General features: G+C 41.1%; 2 protein-coding genes across 4 annotated transcripts in view; one reads left to right on the top strand and one right to left on the bottom strand.

The window, feature by feature from the left end:
* LOC143896865 (uncharacterized) overlaps nt 1-14528 on the top strand; it is a 67661-nt gene that overhangs the window by 3531 nt on the left and 49602 nt on the right. For 2 of the 3 annotated variants that reach the window (XM_077404976.1, XM_077404978.1), the window contains exon 2: nt 4175-5264. In XM_077404976.1, the coding sequence (XP_077261102.1) occupies nt 5207-5264 (58 nt within the window). In that variant the 5' untranslated portion in view covers nt 4175-5206. Of the gene's footprint in view, nt 1-4001; nt 5265-14528 lie in introns of those variants that run through there. The other variant, XM_077404977.1, reaches the window with a different exon arrangement.
* Agt (O-6-alkylguanine-DNA alkyltransferase) overlaps nt 13720-14528 on the bottom strand; it is a 52306-nt gene continuing 51497 nt past the window's right edge. The window contains exon 2 of the mRNA XM_077404979.1: nt 13720-13848. Coding sequence (XP_077261105.1) covers nt 13735-13848 — 114 coding nt within the window. The 3' untranslated portion in view covers nt 13720-13734. The remainder of the gene's footprint in view (nt 13849-14528) is intronic.

The following is a 14528-nucleotide window of genomic DNA, read 5'->3' as shown; positions in this document are numbered from 1 at the left end:
ATCCACACCAAAGTATACAAAATTGTGGTAAAAAAGAACTCAATTCCCTGCTCCTCTTTGTATGTTTCGAGCAAAAATTCCAAGCGCAACCTCATCCGGATAATGTTTCTTTTATGGGGTACACAAATATGCGCCCGAGCGCATGGGCTCGACTCAGGAATATAATGAGAATACATTGGCCAGGTGGGAGCCGTGGGCCTCTGAATTAGACTCCAGCCCGCCCACGTCCACTTTTAACCCTCGTGAGACCCCGAGGCCCACGGTTGGTTGCGGCACGCGTATAATTGGGCACAAACTCGTCCGATCTGATTATTTCAATCTTGCGGTCTTAATGGGGCCCGGAGGGCGTCAAAACAATTTAGATAAGGCCCGTTGGAGCGGGCGCAACAGATGCCGTGCGATCCCAAAACGGCGCTTCGTAGCTTTTCTATAGGGCCGATCGATCGACTGTTTACATCGTTCCAGCTTTCGTAATTAAGCGAGTCCGCGATATGACACGTTGATAAATTAGAAGCGCCAGAGTCGTTACTCCCGTAGAGCATTTTTAACCGCGGCGGATAAAAATAGTATAACATTAAATATCTATTCTTCAATGCTATAATTAATATGTCTTTCTAAGACAAAATAAAAGGCTTATTATATCCATTTATAATTTCTAAAAATGGCATGCATGTTTAGTCGATACTCGAATCTATCCAAGTATTGTTGTTTCTTTTCCGCGATCTCTTGCTGCGCTTACTTTGCGAGCAGCTGTCATCGTATATTTTGACAGTTGTGTGTATTAACGGATTAATATAACGGTATAATATTAAAGCTCTCTAAATAGCGCCCGCGAAGCGCACGCTCCGTGATGTCTAGTATAATATATAAAACAGATTTGCGTACAATAGGTTTTCTTCAATTTAAGTTGAAATAATTTTTACAAAAGTTCTTTTCAATATAAGTGAAAACAGTTTTGATAAGACGACAGTTCGTTTTTTAAAGGCGTGTGCATTTGTTTAACATAAACGCGAATTCTGACTTCATTAGAAGTCCAGAAAACCAGAGTTTACCATTATTTTTGTTTTCTTTATACATGTCACTTATAAAAAAAATTTAATAATGCCGCGTATTTAAAGTCTAATTTAGAGGCTATTCGTACATACATATACAATTGCTTATTAATGCCGTTTCAATGGTTGTTATTATTCACAGCATTAAGAACAATGTCGCCTATTTAATTTAGATAATGATGACGATACAGTGACTCGACGGTTAATGATGGCGATGCAACAAGACAAAGGCAATGCAATTAGCGACTGTCGCAAAAGCTAGCCGGATAATTAAGCCGATGGTCTTTCGTTGTAATCCGTGAAATCTGCAACGTAATTAAATGATCCTGCGCAGCAGATACCTCTTATATATTTTTAATAAAGCGACTTTGTGTCTTAACCAATTAAAAACTATGAAGTATATGAAAATATACGAGTTCATAAATAACACAAATTGTTAAAACACTAGGTATTATACATCGTGTGAATAAAGCCACGAAGAAATAAATAAATGACGTCTTTCGACGTCAATTAGACGTCGATCCGATGGGTCATTTCTCGCTGGGAAGAGCCTTCTTATTTTACAATGTAACTTATTTTCATACACAGAAAAGTGCCGAAAAATTGCGTGATTTTCACGGATTGCGTTCAATATTCATCTACATTGTCGTTCTTTGGCAGTCAGCTTCGAGCGAGAAAAAGGTCCGGCCACCATTTGCCCTTTATTGTAGCAAGCTTGTAACTTGTTACCGCGCGCGCGCGACTGTTATGTGAGTTTTCAGTTTTCTCCTGCCTTTTCTTACGAATTCAGCGCTGCGCATAAAGCACTTTGTAGTCTCGCCGGGTCTCGCCATCGTGGGGGCAGGAAAAATCCCCATTGTTGCGAGTGCCGAGACCCACCATGGAGAAACTGCTGAGGGGCGCAGCTCGTTGCCAAGCGCAACACGACGAAAATCACGATCGCCAGCACGCTTACAAATCATTAACATCCCCGTGACGAATTATTTTGTACGCGTCTTTTCCTTTATCGCGAATATAAGGAGCCCATCTCTGATGAATATCGCGTTTGAATTTAAATTTGGGTAGCCGTGATACGTAATTCCTCGTTGAATACTAACGATCCACGCTTCCTAAAATCTTTTTCCGAGAAATACTCGGAAAGTCCTTTTCGGCGAAGATGTTAATCTAGGAACGACGAGGGAATCCTCGTCCCGAGACAACCATTCCCGAGATGAACTCGTTACTTTCCTCCTTTCGAAAGGAGATAAAACATTCGACTGTGTGCGGAGCTATCTCGGACCAGCGACAGGTTTCGTGTATCCGCGTCGATGTTAATCTTAATACGATCTTCCGTAAGCCAGACAGCAGCATCTCTAAATCATGCGTCAAGCTTCCGAGGGGAGGATCTGATTTAAAAAAAAAATAGTATTATTTGTTTTTTTCGATTATCGTTACCGACACACGACAGGGATTATGAAGGAAATGTGGGATTTGGCGACGCTCAGTGGGTTGCGGGAGGATACTCTTTATGGATTCCAATCTCGTTGCTCGTTCACGCCACAAGGCACATCGGAAGGGTTGAGGGAACGATAATGGGACTGGGATCGGAATGGGAATGGAATCCGAAGCCCCCTGTCCTGCCCCCTCATCCCCCCGCGCGCGTGTGCGTCCGGTACGTTCATTCACCGATCCGTCCATTCATTCATTCTCGGCGTTTCTACGCCCAACATTGTTGCGTCTAAACGCGTACCCGAGCCACTCAATCTAGCCTTCGATCGAGATGCTATAATAAGATAATTTTTGTATGAATATACAACACAACTGGAAGCACTTACAAGAATATCCATCCCAAAAATGTATGTGGAAGAACGCAGCTTTCATTTGTATTCGGATGTTACTTGGGTGTGGTAAATATAATAGTTACATTATTCGTGTTTTATTCTCGTGTGCTCAACGACGAATTACAAATGCAAAATCACTGATATTATCAATACAAGATATATTGCATATATTTACATACATACGATCGCATACTATATTACCGATATTTGCATTTTCGACGCTGATTTGTATACGTTGGTAAACGGAGTTGTGAGAAATAGCATATTGCATTATTATTTTATATATTGCAATTGTATGTATATACGCGAATTACATTAAAATATTCACTGTTGAGGACTAATTGAACTTCAGCAAAATATAATGCTCCCGCTGGGTCTCATCGACAGATGCAATATTTTTGTTAGAAATATAAAACTTTCTCGCATCAATGAACCTCGTTTTGTGCGGGTACCTACTGGGTGAACGATCTTGTCTTCCAAACCATTTCACGGTGCTATCATCAATATATCTCCTAAACTTTGTTTAGAAAGACAAAAAATCTGGAGAGAGAGAAACTATAAATTTTCAAGTTATTCTCAATCCGATTGAAGATTAAAGAAAGAATATGTTTATTTTTCTATTTTGCGCAAAGATTTCTTTGAATCAAAATCGTGCTTTCAAACATCGTTCTTAACGCTTTATTTTTCAATTGTAAATATAACGTCATATAATATGACTAAAGTAAAAAGAGTCAAAATATCAAACAAAAGCAAACGATCGTACGTATATTTAGCGGCTGCATAAACAATAATAAATCGGTTTCATCTCGAAAGCGGTGCGTCACGATTTCGCACGAGGGTGCGAAATTCGAAGCGACGCTGATTATATGCTATATCGATTGCGGTTGCGGCGGGTTGCGGTGTGTATTATTTATCACGTCATAATATCGTCCGCGTGTAATATATCCATGTTCATTTCGTACGGGCCATTTAGGCTGCGGTCCACTTGACGCTAGAAATGTTTTGGAGCGTTCTTCTTCTCCTTTTTTCTTCATTGAAAGAAAAGAGAAGAGGAATGCTTCGAAGCATTTGTAGCGTCAAATGGACCGCAGCCTTAATCCGACAAAGATACACGCGCGCAATTACAAAAGACGCTTATACATTTTTGAAAATAGTGAAAAAAGTTGCGCTTATACTCCTAATTGAGTCAAATTAAAGCTTGCTGATTGGGTTAGATTCAAATGACCGATGATTCATCGATTTGGCTGACAAAGACGTACGTTTCTCTCGGCTCTATTACTCATTCGAGAATCTCCTTTTCAGAAACCGGAATTGAGAGGAGAAAGGGTCCCGGAGCAGCCGAATTTTTCGGAAATCCTGGCCGCGGCGACGCCGCCGTCGCGCGCCAGCTCCGATTCAAACGTGCTTAATTGATGCGTCGACCGCACGCGCGCCCGACGCCGCCCGGCGGGAGGGGGGAGCGCGGCGCCGGCCCGGCCGGCGGAAGAGCGGTCGGGGAGGGGGGAGACTTGCGGACGCGCACCTATGCCGACGCGGAACTCGGAAGAGCGGCGCTCTCTCCTCTCGCTCTCTCGCCTCCCGGTCCCGGTGGCAATGGTGGCATTGTGGCATTCGCCTGCGAGCCGCTGCGCCGCGCGGTCGCCTTTCCACCGCGTCTCGCGCAACGCATTCAACGCCGATCGACGGACACGGCGCGTGTGCCAGCCGGTATATTCCGAATATACGCGCGCGTCTGTCAAGTACCGTCGCAACCCATATCCGCGAAAGGGTCGCAGCCGACGCGGTGTCGTCCGCACGCATGAGCCGAGAAGATCGCACCGCGGTCCATCCTCTCTCTCTCTCTCTCTCTTGCGCGCGCGCGCGCCGGCGATAAACACCGAGAAAGGAGAGGGCGAGGAAGAAACAATTCGTACATCAGCCGGCGAGCACAGAGCGTCGTCGTCGTGCCGTTATCGAGGGAAACCGGCGTGACGCTGGGAGGCGCGGAACGGTATCCACTCGCACTCACGCCTCTGCACGGTGAAAATTAGCGCGGAAAGTGCCCGCACGCTCCGTTTCGTCTCCTCGCGAAGACGGAAGAGAAACGGAGGGGGAGAGAAGGACGCTTGAGAAGGACGAGGGACGAGGGACGCGAGGAAAGGAACTTTTGTGCCTCCGTTGTGGTTGTGGATAATCCGGAGTTTCGTCGGTCGTTCGTTTGGTCGGCGCGTCGCGTCGCGGGGGCTCCTTTTTGACCCCGTGGTTTCTCGAGTGACGTCTGGACGACTCTACCAAACGCCCCCGGGAGTGTTAATAAGCGTGCTGTGACAGCTGCGGAAACAACCTCCGCGGAGAATGGAGCCGACGAGGATCCTGCTGCTGATCGTCCTTCTGGGAGCCGCCAGCTGTCAGAGTGAGTACTTTTCAATCTTCGTATGTATGTACACACGTAATCGCCCCCTTAAGTCCCGGCCTGCCACGTGCCACGGCCGAGGATTATCGCGCGACTCCCGGTCCCGGGGTCGCGTCCGACAACACCGGTAATTCACGCGGCGATGGCTCGCATCCTCCCTCTCCCCCCCGGGGGCGATCGATTAAAGTTCGTGTGCTTACACTGCTTACCCCGCGTATCACGCGATGAATGAGATCGACCGTTGCGCGCGTGGCGTAATTACAAACGCGACGATCGTATTACGGGGATTTTTGCGTTATATTAATAAAGGATTTATTCAAATAATGAAGGATAAATTTATTGAAGGATTTTAATTCATTTCTGATTTTACTTTTTGAGAAAAATAAAGTAAGCCTTTTTCCGGACGCTTAACTAATTTCGTTACATTTTGGGTTTTTTTTTTTTAAATTTAAGCCCATTGCAAATGGCCTAAATAGATGGCATAAGTTTGTGTTAGATTTCAAGATGATATTTAATTTTATTTATGATCTTATATAATACAATACGTGCGATACAAGGAATAATAGAAAAATCAAAATACGCGCACATGCGAATATATTAAAATATATTGAAATGCACACGTGTGCCAAAATGCCCGGACTAAAAAAATTATAAGTAGGAATATGTCTGATTTCTATCCTGAAATCTAACGCGAATTTTAGACAATCCAAAGTGGAATTTTATTAATTCACGTTAAAGAACAATCGTGCTAACGAGATCGATATAAATACTGCATTTAGACAACGAGCAGAAAATTGGCCGCGCACGTTACACGTACCTTTCACGACTTTGCGATAATAATCGTGGAAGCGCGATTGGAGTAATCCTAATTTCTGAATCTGCAAGCGCTATATCTGGGCATCTTTTATCTCCTCCAAAACCCCCGTGTAACTTTTACGCTCCGAGAAAAATAGTGGCGTAACAATGTTAGTAGCCACGAGGAGTTAGTATAGTCCCCGCGATATGTACAGCCGCCGACATCTCTCCACGGGCTGTTCATCGATCGACCGCTAATTCACGGCAATTATATCGAGGGACGCAGGATGCGTACGGAAGCGCCGGCATCGTAATTTGCGCGGTAATGACACATTTTCGCTCGTGTCGCGGTTCAGTGATTCTTTTGTGAGGCATCGCGCCCGGGGAGGAGGCGAGGAGGAGGCACCCTCCCGATTTTTATTCCATCGGCAGATTCTTTCGTTTTCGAGATACGAGCGTCTCGGAAGCTAACTCCAACTCGTTGAATAAACTTTAGCACCGCGGCACCGTGATTACCTCGCGTAACTTGATCAACTTTTGTCTGCTTTTTTTTATTTATCTCGCGAAGTTGTGATCGATTTGGCTTCCGAGAGACCGACATAACGTTCGCTTCTTCCCCCATCGACCAAACACATTTTATATATAGGAGCTCTCGTGACGACGTCGTCGTCCGCGTTCCCGTCGATTCTTCTTCTTTCGTGCATTGCAAAATGCGCATTTGCAACCGGCACGATCGAACACGCGATTACGGGCACATCGCGACATTCAATGTCACCGATACGCGACTGATTGTCTAACGTAAGAAGAGCCATTGCGACGGCACGCATCAGCGTTTTATCAGTGGAATCATTTGAACTCGAGCGTGGAAGCGGCAGTGCCGAGTAAATTTTCTCCTCGCTTTTTCAACCTCGTAACAAAAATTAAACGTATAATTAAGCCGCGTATATTCTCTGCAAGAAATTAAAGTTATAGTTATTTCTTTCATTCGGAAGGAAAGAACTTTTTAATTTAACGTTTACTGCTTTATGAATAACACACGAGACTTTGTTTTTTTTTTTTATCAAGAATTAAATCTGTGACATAGAACAATTATCTTTTTGCCTGGCCAACGAACGGCGATACAAATCCAGAGCTTACGGCAGTAATGTATTTGCTTTAAAAGCCTGTAATTATCTAAACATGAGCTAACGGTACTGCAATTATCGCGCTTTCAACGAGGCAGCTTTACTTAGCGAGTTCTTATTCGCCCCGCGCGCGCCGCTTTAAAAGGAGGCTAAGCGTAAAAGATCGGACATTGGTCGGAGTAGATACGAAGTTACGAATGCAGATTGCAAGTCACGATTGGAATGTCACGGTGTGCACGTGGGTTGCACCTTACGTCGCGACGGTCGAACGAGCTGTGTCGATTCAAGCCAATCTGTCGGATATTTGATCGTGTAATATTTCGCAAGAATCTCCCGATTCTTAACGTGTGCGCCTTAGTAGATCCATGACAATTAACATTTCTCTCTACAGGTTGTACACCTGTGGAGAGAAACGATATACCAGTTACGCAAGATAAATTTGAAATAGGTAGACAAATTTTGAAGACCGTATCCTAACGTATCTTGAGGATAAGGAATGGTCGTAAATATAAATAAAGGCAGAGAGAAGCTTCCTTCTCACATAAAAGTTTTTATTTTTGTATTGTGTACAGTTTGACGCAGCACATTTATAAATCTTTGTAAAGCATTTGAAAGATAAGAACAGTCTTGTTAACTCTGAAAATTTGTGAATAACTTCGACTCTGTTTTTTTCACGGCTACATCGAAGGTAGTGATTTTCACTGATTTATCTCGTCTCGCGAATTACGTGCACATTTAATTCCAGCCATATTTACATAAATCTGATCGTATATACTATGGAAAATATATTTTAACGCGAAACGTTAGACAGCTTTACGGTGCGTTTGCAATGGCGTAGTTCAATCTTTTTTAAAATTTTCCTGACTGTTTAAGAGTGTGACACATTTCACGGTTTCGAACGGAAAACGTGCATCGAACCTGTCGGGAAAGTAGACGAGGGAAATGTCATTGTACTTTGTCCCGGGTGTTTAAGAATTAGATTCATGACGAAGTAAGAATTCCAAGACTTAAACATTATAAAGATTTGCGCGCCACGTTTCCCAGAGCGATCGGTGAAAGAAACTCGCGGGCGATTATACGGGTTTTTAGAGACGAATTTGTATATATACTGCGGTATTGTCGGTTGACAATAGTATCCGCGGGATAAAGAGGTATTTTTCCGAGCGAGCAAACCTGCACGTATAAACCTGCAAAAATTTAAAGGGGGGCCTTTAAAACGAGCTTCTCAGAATTGTATCTGATGTCTCTCCTTCTTTATTCCTCTCACGCTGCATCTGTATCTTTGAGGAAACGCCGCACGCCCTTTTACACCTTCGAAGGTTCAGGTAGAAGGCTCGTTTGACCGCTTTGTAAAATACACAGAAAATCTGACGAGATATGCGGGGAAACTGAGAAAAGAGTGTTTCCCTCGTCGGCGCGTCTTAGTGTCGCTATTATTATTCCGGTATTCCAGTCAAGTGCACTTTCGAGTATACCTGAGAAAAAAATAATATTTCTCTTCTCACGCAATAATATTTTTATGGCAGTATTTTACGTATATTGTACGCTGCTGGTCAATTTGGTTTTACAAGTTGTAAAATAAATTTTCGAAGACCCTGATATCTTAAAGTCGCACACGCCTTGTAAGCATTTATTTATCAAATAAATGAAAATACATTTTTTATTTACGCTCCATTGATTTTCTATATCGCTTACTATGTTATTCCTTTATATCGCCAACTAATAGTAATCAGTTCGCAATCAATTTTAAAGATATCGCACTGCGTAAAAATCCATAATCCGTTCTTGAATGAAAAGCGAGAGAAATTAATCTGTATACTGTTCGAGATAGATCACGATTTTTAACGCGTGCTAACTAACCACTCTGCCAAGAATGTAGTTCGCGATGGAAATATAGCTAGCACCGCGTCTTGTCAATTCTTCATCGGATTAAGTTAACGAGCTGCGATCGCGGCGGTGATTCTCACGCTCGGTAGATAATCTTGATTCATAGAAGACCCTACCTCCGTGATCAATGGCAACCTCCAAGGAAGCCAACTGGTACTCGAGGAGAAATGTACTGTAGAGGCAAACAAATATCTTTAGTATAATATGAAATGTAGTCAATTAATCGTTTTTACGTTACATTTTTACTCGCCATAAATTTTCGGAATCGTCACGTACATAGAAGAAATTTAAATTGATAATGTTCACCTTTATGTGCGACTTTTGGTAGTTATAATATTAATCGAGAGATAAAATAAATTATTAATACAATAACGGTTCGGGAAAAAATTAAGATATCATGGACGTGACTTTGCCTGCACGTAATTCCGTCGCTCACGAGATTAGTCATGCCTGAAGCTCGTCTTCGCGGAACTCTCAGGTGATTCTGTCTGCGGTAATGTCTTTATATCGGCACTTTGATGGTCGACGTTTTCTAATTCAAGCTACCTGATCTCGTGTCGATCACCATCGACGAGTCTGTAGTTCAAAATTAATGGTTTATTCAAAACTATTTTAAACCCCTAAGTTTGAGCCATAAATTAAAAGGTACTTTAAACTGTCGAGTACGCAAGGATTTCAAAAAAAAAAATTCGTTCTAGATATTAAATACATACAAATAAATAACTGTATGTAAATATCCAAATAAACTGTGGTAATTTAAAGGAGATTGAAATATTCTTTAAAATGATTCGTATTTTTAACTACGCGTTATAAGAGGTAATTAAATTCAGGTACTATTTTTGTACTCAAACTTATACCGCTTCTCTAGAGAAATCAACTCCATTTTTTTCCTTCGCCGCATGCACAAATCAGCGGCATGACAGTAATCTGTAACATTCTTTTCCATGCGTGAGAGAAAGCTCGATAAGAACCCGTGATGTGTGCGATTATCATCGACACGACTTGGATCGAGACGATGACTCTTTCTTTCGATACGCCAAAACAAAGTTCTTGTTCGTCGTCGCCATCCAATTTACACCTTCGCGCAGCCAAACTCGACAAGAAAGGGTTCTCGAGAGGCCATTAGAACGGGCCTGAAAATGTTGTTCTTTGCGCTCGGGGACTCGAGTTATTTCGGTCTCCTCTGGTCCTGGGCGAATCAAGGGCGGCTCCGGAATGACCGCGCGATCACGTATATTTTAAGAATATCGACGTGATACACAAATATTTATCCTGCATATCGATAAAAATACGTCGAAATCATTAATATTCGATAATATTGTAATATTGAACTTTCTGATTTCTATATTTTGATATAAACATGCAATAAATTGCAAGAAAAATTTAAATGAGACAGGAAAGTCGTATTTTTGAGTAATTTTATTTAACAAGACAAATGTGCATATTATTCATGACTGATAAGATATAAATCTCGTCGACTAGAAATAATGTCGAAAGTTTGACAGAAAATATTTTTACGAAACAAAACATTTAATTGTATGGTAATTATAGATTGTTCATAGATTATTATAGATATAACTGATAAGTGTATAGATTATTATAGATATAACTGATAAGATATTAGATAAGAATTCTGCTGGCTAAGAATGGTGTTAAAAATTCAATGCAAATAAAAAATGACAACTACATTCCACCGATTCATTATACCAAGTGCTAGATGGCGGGATAAAAACATGGCCGTCCGGAAAGTGATAATTATTCGAAGCCGACGAGACCTTCTTGTCGAGGAAGAGAACGAAACGATATCGCTGAGGGATCTCGTGATCTTAACCAAATACCTGGCGGACGCTATAATTATTGGCCGCTTGGTCAGGAAATTTTGGCCACCCGACTGCCTTCGAAGTCGTCTCGGAACGCGCTTAATCTCTTTGTAAATTGGATCAATTAAGCGAGCCCTGTCAAGAGAGAGGTTCAGTTTAATTGACTGAGTGTGTCAAAAGGCGATAGGATCTTCAGCCGCAGACTTATTTAATGAAGTACGGTCGACAGTGGTGTAGACTTGAAAATTTACCAGTATCACAAATTTTTTTCTTCGTAAAATGAATAAAATATAAGATCATCAATCGATCCATTTATATATAGATGCGAATTAATCTTTTATATATATATTTGTCTGTTTATATATATATTTTTGTTTTTAATTTCTTTATTTCTTAAAACTTCAAAATTGGATAAAAAATATTTTTAAATGGCATAACAAAATTAAAATATATTTTTAAAATATTACACTTTTAAAATTGTTATTCGATATCTATGATGAAGTTTTTGTCATCGTTTAGCAAGTTTCAATGATAAAAAAAATAACTTCTTGGTATTTTTTTCGTTTAATTTCAATTAGTCAAAGTAACTAATTAGGTTCCTATATTCTGATCGCTGCAGGTGGAAGGATATCCGCGAGTTCCGCGCTGTAATATCCGTGAGATATATAAGTCCCGTGAGATCAGATCGGACTGGTTTTGCCGCCGCGAGGCGAGGCGAGGCGACGCGACGCAGCAGCGGAGCCGGACAAATGTCGGACAGGTCGAAAGCCGGCGGCGCGACAGAGTCGCACGTTTAATTCGCCCCGTTGCCTCAATGGCACCTGTCGTCTCCGACCGGCGGAGAGTCTCCGCCGCTACAATGTTGCTGCCATTAATCACGATCGTCGGATGCATCGCGCGCCGTCTCGTCGTCGTCGCCCGACGCGGTAGTTTCCTAACGTTGACGAGGCAACCGGGGCCAGCTCGTTCTTGCCGCGCGCGCAACGTCATCCATCATCGCGCCGGCGACCGGCGACAGCCGCACGGTATCAAAAGCCGCCCCGACTGCGTATTCCGATTGCGTATACGAAGAGAAGTCAGTCGGTCCCGATCTAAGGTTTCGAGGTCCGCGGACCCTGAAGATAAGACGCGCAAGTCGTCGGTCATTAAGACGGCGGTTCTCAAATCGCGAACCATTTCGGGCTGTTTGCGGAGTAGCTTCGGAGAGACTTATATAATTTTTATAAATTTTTCAGTGTTCCAAATAATTTTTTTCCGTCATGAATGCTGCCCTTTAATATCTAACTTAATTCTACGTTATGTATATATGAGGATGATATTAAATATAGCTGCACAAATGGAATTCTTCAAGAGGTTGTGGTATAATTCTCGAATATCTCTAGAGCCTGAAAGCTCTCTCAATGAGGCATGTGTGGGCGCCACTGCATTAGGACGCATGCCAACGGAGAGCGACCATTAAGAAAATAGATCAAGTTCTCGGCCAACTCTGAATTGAGTTTCCCCCTGCGGGTTAAACCGTTTCGCGAAGAGTCGAGCGGCGGAAACTCTTTGATCAGATGATGAGTCTCCACTTTTCGTAGACGTTTTTCGCGAAGGTAGTTCACCGTTTCGGATTAGGCCGCACAATTCCCCTTTTTAAAACCGAGTCATTCAACTTTTTCTTATAAACGTATCAAATCTTCGTTACAGCTTTAATAACTTTCTCATTATTACATTAAAATTGCAACCATTGAATATTTTTGTTAATCTATGTTAATTCAATGTAATCATAGTTTTTACATTTTTGACAACAAATACTTTGCAGTTTTTATGAAAAGCATTATCTTTTATTATTTTTATATTACTTCTTTATTATTGTGATGCTTTTTATTATTAACACGCGAAGGAAATTCTGAAATTGGTAAAATACATGGTTAAAACGCGCGAACAAAGCTTATTGTTCACTCTCGTAATGAGATCCGCGTGCCATCGCGTGTGCTGCTAATGTTGATCATACCTGTAGTTTAGACGATGAAAAGGCAAGAATCGCGATTCGATCGATTACAACGGATCATGGAACATCAACGGAACAGATCGGGATACTGCCTGGTACTTCTCCTTACGAGGCCAGGAAATTAGAACCATTTCCAAAGCAATTTCCTGCCCCTCTAGTACGTATGATGCCCCCATTCTCCGCCCTTTCATTCTTGCACGACGAAAGGGCCATCGTGATATTAATCGAGCCGCTCTTAAGGGTGGCGCGCGCGGAAAGAGCAGATGCAACATGCAGCTTTTTTTCCGATCAATCGATATATATAGGTGCAGCTCGTTGAACGTGAAAGCCATATGCTATAATTTTCATTGAGCTATTCTTTTACCCTGGTTATATTGAGTTTTGCAATATCTTTATATATATATAAATATAAATATATATATATATATATATATATATATATAAATGATAATATATATTTAATAAATAAATAAATAAAAAATTATTGTGTCACACGACGTACAGTTTTAAAATTATGATATTCCTATATTAAAAATTTTAATTTAAAATTTAATAAATAAATTTAATATATTTTTTTATTTGCTTCATTTAAATTTAATATGTTTTATCATTTGTGTCATATTATTTTTATTTATTTTTTCATATTACACTACTTGATGCTGTACTTTTAATGTTATTATATTTTGCAACAATAAGGATTTAATACATAACAGTTGGCCAAGTTACCGTCTGGTTGGTGGTTTAGAATGGCGAAGCATCGTGGGCGGCCGAATTCTGATCCGCGTATTATAGTAACATCCCTGCTCCCTTAGAAGGGAGCTGGGATCGTATCAGGATTCTTCCTCGGAGAGTCAGCCCTTGAAAATTCTAAGGAATATCTCGCACGGGAGGTCTTCTTCTCGTTGAATCTCTGAAAGAGTATCCTGTTCCGGAACGGCTCGATATTTCTGAAGCGTTGGAGGAATCTAAAAAAACAAACAGGATTGACTCTCTTCTCATGAATCAACAAACAGAAATCTCTGTAGTATGACTGTACGTATTATTTTAACAGAAAGAGAAAGAGAGGGAGGGGGGAATTAAAATCTTAAAATATTAAGATTATATATTTCTTATCTTTTTATTTTAATTGATTCACAGAATTGCTCTTTGTACGCTTTTTTCCAATGGCGATATCAAAGAGGCAAGAATGTTCTCGATTCAACTTTATTAGAATTAAAGTTTAGAATTACTACGCGATTAGAATTTAGAAATACCACGAGTGTTTAGAAATCGTTGCTCGGTTCGACTGCTAACATCCGAGAATGTGTTTTCGTACGAGAATAGTTTTCGATACTGGCTTCTATGTCCCGCAGAAACGTTTACGACGAGAACCATAACTGATGAATCATGTTCGAGCTCATTCTAAAGGAGAATTGAGAGAAATGTACTTGCTTTAACTGCGTCCACTCTCAGATCGTTATTGTAAGGTCGTTTTCATACAAACTTAGCCTATAATCTTATTGTTAAACAGAATTTGATATTTTGTGATAGTCACAAATTGTATACGTATATTGTGTAGCACCCAAAAGTTAAAAATTTGAAGAAAAAAAAAGTTTTTATTAAACAGTAATACTAATAAGTTACAAAATTGTATATTAACGATGTC

Source organism: Temnothorax americanus, unplaced genomic scaffold, assembly GCF_048541705.1.
Source record: "Temnothorax americanus isolate GAGA-0224 unplaced genomic scaffold, ASM4854170v1 Scaffold2, whole genome shotgun sequence".
NCBI lineage: Eukaryota > Metazoa > Arthropoda > Insecta > Hymenoptera > Formicidae > Temnothorax > Temnothorax americanus.
The sequence above is the reverse complement of the archived record's forward strand: the minus strand, read 5'-3'. Positions and strand labels throughout refer to the sequence as shown.